Raw genomic sequence first — 12,556 nt, forward strand, 5'->3', positions numbered from 1 at the left:
GATGAGAGCCAACAAACTGAAGCTCAATCCAGATAAGACTGAGACACTGTTAGATTACCTAAACCAGATGGATGGGAGGTGGCCTGCTCATGATGGAGTTACACTCCCTCTGAAGGAGCTAGTATGTGACTTGAGGGTGATTCTGAAACCTTTGCTGTTGGTTGAGCCTCAAGTGGCCTCAGTAGCAAGAAGTGCCTTCCATCTGCTTCAGCTGGCGTCCCACCTGCACCCCCATCAGGGCAAGGATAACCTAACTCTATGCTCTGATAACCTCTAGGTTACATTACTGCAATGTGTTATACTTAGGGCTGCCTCTGAAGACAGCTTGGAAACTTCAGCTGGTGCAGAATTTGGCAGCCAGGTTTCTCACGGGGCAAGACAGTTTGAGCATATTACACAGATCCTGACCTGACTGCATTGGCTGCCAATTAGTTTCCGGGCCCAATTCAAATTGCTGGTTTTGACCTATAAAGCCCTAAATTGCTGGGGACCACAAAAGCTCAAGTACCTGTGATCTTTGGCTGAAGACCAGTATACAAAACAAACAAACAAAACAAACAAGGCAAATATTTTCAGCTATAAATCCTCCCCTCTCAAAGCTGCTTTTCATTTTTAAAAACGGGAGAAGCAGTTCTACACCCATAAAGAGCACATGATTCCGCACCAGCCTTTGAAGTGCCTGGAGAACTGTGCTTGATCAGGGATGCTGTGGGTGCTTTGGCGTCAATAAGGTCCTTTGAACTGAGGTGCAGATTATAATGTTTAGACATACGCCTTGGATTTCTCCTCTGCTCCCACTTACAGTGAACCTTGTTTATAAAAAGCAGTTGTTGTATTTATAGCAGCTTTCTATGGTCCTATAGTAGCTTAAGATAGAAAATATGGGGACATGTTTACCCACATAGATTAATATTTTATGCAAATGGAAATGAGCTTGCTGCCAAGTATGGTAATTGCTAACCTCTGTCCGTTCTCCAGTGCATAGGTAGGCATCTCAGAAACAAAAGGAAGTTGGAGAGAAAGAGACTCAAGAGAGGGAAATGTAAAACTGGTGCGTTTTCACATAGAAAGCCATTTTAAAAACTAGGCTATGCAAATTACTGTAGCCCTGGGGCTGGAATTAATTTGATCAAGATGGGGTACAGGCTGTCATAATTTAGCACTCTGATATGCACCCATGCAGCCAAACACTATGCGGAATGAAACAAGGAGATGATATATGCTCCTCACATTGTATTATTTACAGTTCAGGGAAACAAAAAATATGTAAGCTGCATTTTATTTTCATTTCCAACATGATAAATGCAGTGTTTCGTCCTTCTCATCCATTTTTTGCATTTCGGAGCCATAAGAAATTTACTGAGCATTGGATAACCTCAATTTCCTCCTTCTGTCTTCATTAATGTTTAATGCTATGTGACATCATGAGAAATGTGGGAATAAGCATTTATTGAATGTGGGAAGAAGTGCTTATTGTTGTTGCAGATATGCTTTCCATACTTATCTGTAGCCTCCAAGGACTGAATGCCACGACATCACGATTACTTCCTACTCTGGGGGATGGACTGTGTCTCCATAACATCCCTAACATGCCCATATTTAAACTGTGTTAATCCTGCCATTCAAAAACGTCTAAACTTTGCAAAATAAAATGCAAAATTTGCAACCAGAGTAAAATATTTAACTATAATATATTAGAAATGTGTTTACTAGTACAATTTATTCTCTCTTCTGAACCTGAGGTACCTGGGGGTGAGTTAGGAAATATAGATTCTGTGACAATATTCAATGGGCTTATTACCCTAAATGTCAATGGTAGGTGCTCAGAATATCTATTTTGCCTGTGTACCATGTCAAAGAGAGTGACACTTGAACCTTTGAACAGTTTTGACTGAATATCTGCAGTCAATAAGTGTGAAATTTGTGTCCCAGTTCTTTGCTTGAAACACTCCAATTTATTCGCATGCACTTGTTTACGCTCTATAACACATTTTTATTTGTTTCTCCTTCAGCTTTGTTTATCATTCAATTTAACTCTTTTACATGTTAGGGGCCTTAGCTGACCACAAAGAAGTTTGTAAGATATGGTAAACTTCCTCATCTAACCTGCCACTTCTGAAATAGAACCAGCGTTCTGAGTTGTTTCATCCCAGCCAACCTTTTAAGTTTTAGGGGTTTTGTTAAATGACATTGGGATCAGTTATCACCAGCAAAATGAAGGAATTTGAAACCTTGTACATGCAAGGATAGGGGCAGGGCTAAAAGACCCCAACATGGTGCAAAGCCTCCCTTAACAGTGCAGTAACTAAAGTAATTAATGAATCCTTTAGTAAGGAGCAGGTTGCCGGGGGGGGGGGGAGCAAGCAAGCAAGGCCATGGGTGGGCAAGGGAGGAAGAGAAATCACTGTACAATCTCGCCAAATAAAGCAGCGTATGACGCTTGGTGTCCCTTCCAACTCTACAATTATATGATGCTATGACCCTATGGTTTTCTCTTCGCCCTCCTCCTCGATGCCACAGGAGGCAGTTGCCTCACCCCACATCTTTGGTGGACTGGCTCTGTCAGGACACAGCATTTAGGATACAGCCACAGACAAATATGTGGGCATGGTGGACCTGCTATTATTCATATGTTCTGACATGCGCAGACCTCTTTCTACAGCACACACATTATGGGAACCAGGTTAATTGTGTGATGTTGAGTACATTACTCCAGTGCACTTTCAATGAGATGAGAAAACATTACACGACAAGGTTGTTTCAATGTGTTATAAGATCCTTCATAACCATCTTGCACCCTTGCTGTTGCCTGGAATAAACACCTCTGCCACCCCATCCTGGTACATGACTGCAGATGGCCCTGTCCAGGAGACCTCACAGGATCCTGCCAGGACTTTACAAAATGGATGGTCTTTTCTCTTTCACCAAGTAGATACATACATACTACCCACTTTTTCTGCAGCAGATGGTTTCCATGCACTGCAAGGCCATTCTCCAGTGGCAGTCCTCTCTCATTACATTTGGTCACTTGATTTATGAATGAGCCAGTCCTCATGCGAAATCTATCGTACCTTTGTGCAGACAATTAGCTTTGGTTTGCAACATATAACTTAACTCCCTCCTGTTTCTATTGGAAGATCCCGGCATTTCTTTTGTTCAAAAATGACAAAATCTTGCAGAGAAAGCAGTGCGGTGAGTAGAGAACAGCAACGTCCACAATTGGATAGAAAAGAGGGTGAGTGGCGGTGCATTCTCCCAAGGGAGCAAAGTACAGCTGTGAAAGCGGTAGCAGGACCTTCCTAGACTGCCGTTTCAGAGAGGTCTCTTTGTGTGGGAGAAGAAAATTAATGGCACTGAAATAAAGGACTGGGAGAGAGTCAGTTTTGACTGTCTGAAAATCACATAAGTCACAGTGCTACACTGGGAGAAAGGAGCTGAAATTGGTGGGATCTCTCGTGATCCACTCTATATCAGTAAAATACCAGAGACTTAATAAATCATCTCTTTCACCACTAAAATTGAGAGGCCCAGAACCAATATAAACTGCAAGGAAAGAAAGAGGGAAATTCTGTTGCTGAACTGTATGCATTGTATTGATTTTCAGGTTTAAGGTTATAAACTCAAGAACAAAGGGTTTGGGAGGCAGCAGAGGGGATATTGTGCCTGCAAAAACCGAGGGAAAGATTTTATGTGATATATATGCCTATACTATATTTGCACTATATTGTCATCACACTGCTTCCTGAGCTTCTAAAAAAATGGTGGGGACTCTTTCCAAAGTACTAAAAAGTCCTGCATGTTTCACCCCACCCCCCTTCTCTCTCTGTGTTTTCTAACTCCTTCATGGCCCTTTTGCAGGCCCTGAAAGCTTTTATTTGAAAGTTGGGGGTAGGAGGAAAAAGCAGTGGGATCACTTCGCCTGTTACTTCATGGTTGTAGGCCTTTGCAAGGTCCTTGAACAGATAAGAGAGGTCAGGGAGGGTGTGTGATGGTGGGAAGAGATTATCCTGGGTAGAGTGAGAACTGTTCTGCTGGGGGGAATAAAGGTTCCTGCCTATAGAGAGAGAGGGAAATCTGTGAGATGAGAGGGAGAAAAATATACTATTGGGTAGTGAGGTGGAGAAATGGATCTGTGAGGGTGGGAGAAAGAGATGCTCTTGGATAAAGAGAAAGGGCTGTGGTGGGAGAAGGCAAGAGATGGAAAGAGAGAGAGATAGAGATGGATCTGTGGGTGAGGAGATGGTCTTGGGTAGAGAGAGAAAAGGAGAGAAGGATCAGTGGGGTGGGGAGAAAGAGATCCTCTTAGAGAGTGAGGAGAGGAAGTACTGAATGTATTTATGAGTGAGAGGTAGAAGGTACATAGTTATGTGTGGCTGTGGACATGTAAAGTGTGGGGAGAGAGAGATGTCTGGTCTGTTTGTGTGTGGTGAATGTGTGTGTATCCAATGTAGTGTGAGAGCATGTGAAGAAGAGCAAATCCAGGTGGGAAGGGGAGGGGCAGAGTCCCTCTAGCATCAGATATGTGCAGTCAGGGAAAGGATTCAACATGTGCTTAGGGTTGGGTCCAATCTTTATGCATATGTTTGAGTTGAAGTTTGTATTGAAATAGTTGATATGGCTTGCAAAATGTTATGGTGAGTTGGCATGTGGTCTTCATAGAACAGGGATTCATCTCTTATGCTACCTTCTTCCGAGCAAAAGCAGCAAGCTTAATCCACTGAGGCATGTTTATAAGGTTCCTGCTGCCTTTTGGCAGAAAAAAGCATAACACAAATTTTCATCAAAATGTTGGGAAGTCTTTGACCTAAAAAACCCATCCTTTTTACTTTTTATACAAGGCATTTAAAGCCAAATTGTGAATCTGAAAATAGAAAGGTCCATGCTCCACTTCAGGGAGGGGAGCTGAAAACTGGAGGGAAGCGGGGGGGGGGGGGAATCTTCCACCAGATTTGTATTCATTGAAGCTAGACACACACACACCCTCACACTATTTAATGAGGTACAGCAGTACTGCAAAATCTGTGGGAGGTGAGGACAAAACATAAGTATGGAATATTTTCTTTATTGGAAGATAGTTGGTTAATGTTTAAATGCATTGAACTATATCTTTCATATGTCAGTAGCAACCATTGATGCATGAAGAACTATTAACACAGGAGTTTTAAGAAATATGTGAGGATACAATATCTTAACAATAAATGAATCCAAAGTGAAAATTATTCAAAGAGAAATGCCAGTATATGGATGAATTTGTGCTGTAGATTTTTTTTTTAAACCCATCTTAGATAAAACTAGTTCCAACATCCCTTCCACCCATTCCAGTACCTCGGGTACCTCGGGTTAAGAACTTAATTCATTCTGGAGGTCCATTCTTAACCTGAAACTGTTCTTAACCTGAGGTACCACTTTAGCTAATGGTGCCTCCCGCTGCCGCCGCACGATTTCTGTTCTCATCCTGAAGCAAAGTTCTTAACCTGAGGTACTATTTCTGGGTTAGCGGAGTCTGTAACCTGAAGCATCTGTAACCTGAGGTACCACTGTACTCAAGAAATGTGCTTAGAAGATCAACTGATTTCAAAGATCTCGAGTAACCATGTTTATGTTTGCAGTCTTGGATACAACTAGAAGCAGATGATGTATTCAATTCTAACAAAAGATTAGTACACTTGTGTAATAAAAGGACAAGAGCCTGTTTCTTTGCTATAAAGGGGGGGGTGATTTGCAGCAGAAAAACTGCTTCTCACCTTGGGGTGGGACATTTTTGGTGGAGGGGGGAATGAGGTTCAAGAAGAGAAGTGGTGAGCAAGAAAAGAATTACCATAAGTCTATTCTTCCCTTGATGCTTTTTCGTTCCCAACCATTCCTTTCCCACGCTGCTTTATTGGAGAAAAGTGTGTCATCAAACCTTAATTACAAGTGGAATATGAAGTTAAATCCCACCTGCAATAAAACAATGAAAAACTCCTGTAGCACCTAAAAGACACACTTACAGTCCAATCCTATAAAAGCCTACTAAGACGTAAGCTCCACTTTAAGTGGGACTTAAGTCCAGTACACAGCACTACAGCCTTATTGTGACATACATTTCCCTCGGCTAGATGCCTGAAATTATATCCTTCAATTATATCCACTTCAGTAGATGCCTGAAATTATATCCTAAGTCAGTGTCTATTGGCTGGATCCAGACATAGCACATTGATTAAAACGGATCACAACTTCAACTAACTTCAGCCAAATCAAACCCTATAAATTCTTAACTGTCTCCCAATGAAATCATTGGCACTTAACTTTGGATGGACCCACCCTGCAGACAGTAAACCTACAAGGAGACGGGAGAAGAACAAACTCAGGGCTTCATTTATGTCAGGGCTCAGGCCTTAAATCTATTCTCAGTGCTTGGACTCGACTGAAATAGGTGAAGAGTTGATGAAAGTGTCCCTGAGGAGGGACAGAGCCCCTTTCCCTCACTGTGGAGTCACCGGAGGGATTCCCCACACGCCAGTGATTGAGAGAGAAACCAGGTTGCCAGAGTGTCACTTTTTAAAGGAAGTACTGCAGAAACAACTCTGTAGCAACAAAAACAAAATAAAGCAAGCGCTAAGCTAATTTTTGCCACCAGCATAAATGTCCCTAAAAAGGCTGAACACTTGGTCCGTCTCCTCACTTGGCCCTACTTGACATCTCAGATACCAAAGATTTACCTTCTCACTGCAAACTGACTGCTGCTAGAGCCATAAAGGTTAGGTATATTTTGGAAAGATCTAGTAGGAGCCAATCTTGTTGCATGGTATAATAAAACATTCTATTTAATCTGGTACTGTTTTATTAAACATGTTAATAATGATGCGTGTAACTTGACTGCTCATCCAGCATATTATAGTTTACGGATGATTCAATAAACCAATGTAATGCTATCTTATCCGCTTTCCTCCCCCTTCAATTCTAACTTAAACTTCTTGAAAATGTAATAAACACTCCCTGTCAGTGCCTTCACAGCCTTTGCTTTGCGTCTTGTGTTTTAATACCTTGTTCACCCCATCTCCCTCCCGCCTCCCTCAAGCTATTTCTCCCTAAGCAAACCAGGGCCTGGCATTGGTTATTATGCAGTTCTGCGTTTGATCTTTGTGCCAAAGTTGTTGTTATTGTTGTATTATTATTATTACTACTGTATTATTATTTACAGTGCCTGTACGGTTCGCACTGTTCTCTCCCCTTTGTTTAAATAAATAAAATAAATAAAAACGATTTACCAAAATGAATGAATGACTGACTGAATGAACGGCCCTTAACAAAAGCACAGGCGGCGAGCGAGGCTGCGCGAGATGCTCCGGGTCCCTTTGCGGAGTGCGTGCATCTGCGCAACGAGCGCGGAGGAGGAAAAGGAGAGGCCGTGGGGGAAAGGGCCGCCCTGCCCGCCCTCCTCTCTCCCCTTGCAGCAGCAGCAGCAGCAGCAGCAGCAGCATCGGGTCCCGGCCGCCGTGCGTGGGCTGCGCGCGGGGCGAGGGGCGGGGGCGACGCTGGTGATTGGCTGGCTCCTGCCTGGTACCCAGAGAGGGCGGAGGCGTCCGCTTTGCTGCCGTATTCCGCGCCTGGGACCTACGAGCGGCTGCTGCTGGTGCCGCCGCCGCCGCCGCCGCCTGGGCGAGGGGAATTGCCTCTCGAGCGCCGCTGTGAGGGAGGAGGCGGAGGCAGCAGCCGGGCGAAGGTGCGGGGCTGGGGCGGAGGAAGAAGGGGCAGCCGGGCGCGCCCTGACTGCAGCGCGGAGCCGCCAGGCGCCTGGCCATGAGACGCGCGCCGGGGGACTGAAGGGGCCGAAGAGCATGCTCTGCACGCAGCCCGGCTTTCTCCAGGTAAGGCGCCGCTCCCGGCTGGCCCTTCTTCCCTGCGGGAAGCCAGCATCCCAGGAAGGCTTCGGGCATCCAAGTCTCCGGGTCTTGTTGTGGTCCCCCTCCGGCCAGGCTTCTCTCGTGCTGGGGCTTCTGGTGTCGCGAAGTGTAGCCAGCTCGGTGGGGGCCGCAGGGGAAAGGCGCTGTGACCTCCCGTCAAGTAGAGTAAAAAAGGAATCTGGTTGCCGGTTAGGAGGAACTGGAAGGGGCCTTCAGTCCAGTGAGTTGGACTCATGGACCAGGCATTCTCAAGCTACACACACCGGATAGATAGATAGAGTCCACCCCTGTCCAGCCTGCTTTCTTTCATTTCTTGTAGAGATGTATTTCCTCTTTTAAGGAAGGGGTGCAGACAATGGATGGGTGCAGAGTGACAGCAAATGTGTAGTTTTTACTCACCCGCTGGCACATGACTGAATGTGTGGGGGAGGGGGCAGGGTTGTGTTTATGTGTACAATACAGTCTGAGCATCTCTAGACTGTGCACACATTCCCCCTTCCTTTTGCCGGGTTGTGAAGGGAATTGGAAGCAGCCCATCCGCTATGCGGGATGAGAGTTCTCTGGCTGGGAGGATGGGGAAAAGGGATGTGCATGTTTTCTCTGGATTCAGCATCTAGGTTTGGTTTGGTGCGTATATCAATTGGCCTGTCGGTACTAGCAAGAAAATAAGGGACAAAGGTGGGTAGCCTTGTGCTATCTGTAGTTCACATTAGTTTGACAGGGTTTCTGTAATCCTGTATTGAGCTAAAAAAAAATTTCTCTCTGATTTATTTTGCTTACAACAGCCTCTAACTCAATGCAGCAAATTCTTTAATGGCAAGTTGTTTGCTTTCCTTTGCTGTCTCCTTGCCTCCTTTCAAGTTAAAGAAAGGCACGTTTCATTGACTCATGCTAAGGACCTTTTCTGTTTTGTTGTCATATGCGGTTGAGGGTTTAAGATCAGTGATGCAACCACGAATAATGCAGCTTTTAAAATAGTAATCCTTCTCTAGCTGCATAGCGCAAGTGCGCACACAAACACATAGCCTCCTGCCTTTCAGTTTGCCCATTTAAGCCATGTGTGGTATATCCTCAAATTAAAGCAATTATTTATTTGGCTTGGGTCTGGCTGTTGACATCCTTCCTCTGTAGAACTGCAGAGGCACCCCTGTTATGCTGCACAGAGAGGCAGTACAGCAGTCTCTCAAGCTAGAAGGAACCCTTTCCCTTGCTCCCCTTGCCCCTTCCCTGTGCTTTTAGCAATCTGTCATATGATTCAGTGGGGCGCATCCCTGGTCTAAAGAGAACAGCATTTGAGAAATGGGGAAACCGCTGTCTGTAAGATGCAACATAGCAGGTGGTCAGCTGTGCCTTTGTTGAACAGCGAACATATGAGGATTCTGGTTATTACAGTAATTCATTTTAGCTTGGGGAGCATTTGAAAATTTGGATTTTCCACTAAGAAGGGATTATCATTTTTCTGCTATGTGTGTGTTTGTAAAGAAATAGAGTACAGTACAGTATGTGTCTTGGCTGCAGTCTATACTTGTCTTTTCAATTTCCTCAGAAATACACACACAATTATTTCTAAAAAGTGTGGTACTATTTTTATTACTATTCTGAATAGAATTATACTCAGTAAGTGGTACATTTTAGTTAAAATCCTGGCAATGGTTTGAAAAGCCACCAAAGAGATCTAGTTTGAAACAAGCTGTCTGAGTTTCCAAAGAGAACATCTAGTCATTTTCCTTTCCTTTTTATTATGTCTTTAAAATGAATAGTTGATTGAGAATACACATTTCATTTTTTAAAAAACAACAACTATTTGATTGATGCAGACTGGTGCTAATCATAGCCTGGAAAGTTTGGTAAATGAAATGATTTATTTGGACTTTATATATAATGCAGTGCATTGAAATGCTCTCACACACTGCAAAGGCATTGCTTTCTTCTTCGGTGATGCTTATGGGTACAGTTAATTCTCCCAAGGTCTGTCATAGCTTTTTCATTAAACATGTGAATATTACAAAAGACACCACTAAATACCATGTTCAGTTTTCATTTTCTCATGAACGTTTCCTATGAGCAGCGTCCCATAAGGGGACCCAGAGGGCAAGGTGAAAGTGGTGCTGACTCTGGGTCCCTGGGCCTCACTGCTTACTTTGTGTCCGACAGCCAGAGAGCCCCCTCCCTGAGCTCAAGGGCCTCCCTTTCCATCAAACCTGCTCTCCAGTACAGGCAGCGTGCCCAGCCTGAGGCCCTGCAGATGTGACAGAGAACTAGGCGCCAGGCTAGAGGACTGTCACTTTAGGGGGATGCTGCTGCTTGAGAGAGCTAGTTAGACTCAGGAAGTGTAATAAGGGCTCAGGTTGTTTTTTTAAAAAAATAATTTTTATTAAAGATTTTCTTAGGTTACAAAAGTATGTGCATTACCTCGTTTTCAGGTTGTAGGACTGCCCCCCCCCCCAGATCAGTTACATTTGATGTGAGACATTTGTGTTGTATACAGTATAAGGTTGGGAGAGGAGAGAGGGAGGAAACAGGGCTGGTGAGCCCTTATTATTTGACCTCTCACTGCCAAGAAAAAGTAGTAAGAGCTCAGCTGAGACCAAGGTCTTTTTAGAACATGCCAGGCTGCTCTTTGGGTTCTGTCCAGGGTTCTGAAAACAGCCACTGTTGTTTTCAGGAATCCTTATCTTTTTCCTTCCCAGACTACCTGCTGGACTTAGACCCTCCTGACCTGCTTGTGGGTTCTATACCACCAGGATTTGGACACATGTAGGGTGATAGTGAAACTGGCCAGTACTCTAGACATACTGATTTCATGGCGCTACCTTTGAAGGTGATTCAGAAACTACAACTATTCCAGAATGTGGCTGCCAGATTGGTGACCAAGAGCAGCTGCTGGGGCCATATAACACTGGTCCTAAAATATCTGCATTGGCTCCCACTATGTTTCTGAGCATAATTCAAAGTGTTGGTGCTGGGGCAACCCAGTCAGATGATGACTATGATGACCTCAGAATTTGCCCCAGAATCCTCTGCATGCTCAGATCTTCCTTAGCAGACAAATTGATTTGGAAAGCATTCCTACCAACTGTGTTAGATTCAGGAATGTATAATTACATCCAAAGAATCCACCATGTGGATTCAAGCCCTTTGCCTGGCCTCAGGGTAAACAAAGTGTGACTGCTTCAATCAGCTGCCTGATTATGATGCTGTGGCTCTTACAGTGCTACGGTTGGGTTATTTTGTGCTCCGCAAATCCTAAATTGCTGATCAGCAACAAAATCTTTTAACAAGGGCCATCTTTTGAATTGAACAAGGTCTAGAAGGCCAGCAACCTTGGTGTCATTCATTTCTTACTCCTGTGGCCCATGTTGAAGTGCAGACAGGTGGCTTTTTACCACCTTCAGCTCCTCTTTGTGAGCAGCAAAAAGAAGACTTTGATGGAGAGCTGCTCACACATATTATTTGCCTGTATCTTGGCTGTCATAAGGGGATTAGATCTGACATGTGTAATGGGAAAACTCTGCCAAAGCTTCTGTTGCTGCTGAAACTATGTGGAGGGTGTTAAAGAGCCATTTGTGTGTGTCTCAGCTCATGATGGGGGAAATGGGTGAGGTGCATAATATAAGGAGGTCTTTTTGGGAGTAGGGTCTGTGTTGGATGATGCTTTGGGTGCCCTCAGGGAAGTGGATTGAGCCAGTTGCCTATCTGTATTCTAAACCAGACCGAGGCTGGAATCCTAAGCGTATTTACTTATAATAAGTCACACTGGAATTAATGAGATTTATTTCAAGGTAAGTACGGCTAGGATTTGGGTGTTTGAGTTGTGAGTCAGGACATCCCCATCAGATTTTATGTGTGCTTTTTTTTTGTAAGCTAAGTGCATTATTTTAAAGAAAACTTGCTAACGCTGCTATCCCATATAATAGAGTTTTCTCTCAACATAGCAAATATCTTGCTGTCACAAGTATATGGATTTGCCACATATTTTATTAATCTTAGCACTATTTTTTTGTTATAGACTGATGTTATAGACATTCTCTTGCTATTTCTGTTTTGTTACAATGTGTTTCTGTGGCCTTTTCAATAATAGTCTTTGCGCCCATTAATATCTCAGTTCTCTCGTCTATGCCATATGCAATTTGTCAAGGCATTAATGGAACAAAAAAACAAGGAATAGAAGATTTTGTTTCTTAAACATTTGTCCCTATTGAAATTCATGTTGTCAATTTGGGGACAGTTCTCCAATCTGTTAAGGTCATATTGAATCCCAATTCTGTCTTCTGTCACCTTAGCTACCCCTTCTAGCTTGGTGTAATCTGCTCCTTTAGTACCCTTGGGTACAGCTCCTGAGGCCCTGGAGATTTGAATCATTTAAAGTAGCTAGGTGTTCCTGTACCACCTCTTTTCCTATCCTGGGCTGCAGTTCCCTCCTTACAACATTTATTACGTTATCATCAGGTTGGGCATTGCTTTCCTTTCGGGTGAAGACAGAGGCAAAGGAGGTTTTGAGCTGTTCTGCCCTCTCTCTGTTATACAATAGCATTTCTATCTTCTCCACACAAAGGACCTACTACTTGTTTGTTCTTCCTTTTGCTTCAAACATAGCTCAATAAATCTATTATTATTATTATTATTAACCTCTCTTGCAAGCCTGAGTTCATTCTAAGCTTTGGTCCACT

General features: G+C 43.7%; 1 protein-coding gene across 8 annotated transcripts in view; it reads left to right on the top strand.

Annotated features, from left to right (window-relative positions):
- The first annotated feature begins 7,563 nt into the window (after positions 1–7,563).
- Positions 7,564–12,556, top strand: part of HECW1 (HECT, C2 and WW domain containing E3 ubiquitin protein ligase 1) — a 195,391-nt gene continuing 190,398 nt past the window's right edge. For 5 of the 8 annotated variants that reach the window (XR_014517938.1, XM_083468751.1, XM_083468753.1 and 2 more), the window contains exon 1: positions 7,806–7,850. Coding sequence is in view for 5 of the 8 variants with exons in the window: in XM_083468751.1 (XP_083324877.1) it covers positions 7,821–7,850 (30 nt within the window). In the remaining 3 variants the exon portion in view is untranslated. Of the gene's footprint in view, positions 7,851–12,556 lie in introns of all 8 variants that reach the window. The other 3 variants (XM_083468752.1, XM_083468749.1, XM_083468754.1) reach the window with 3 other exon arrangements.

Source organism: Podarcis liolepis, assembly GCF_965112155.1.
Source record: "Podarcis liolepis genome assembly, chromosome: 12".
In the NCBI taxonomy this organism is placed as follows: Eukaryota; Metazoa; Chordata; class Lepidosauria; order Squamata; family Lacertidae; genus Podarcis; species Podarcis liolepis.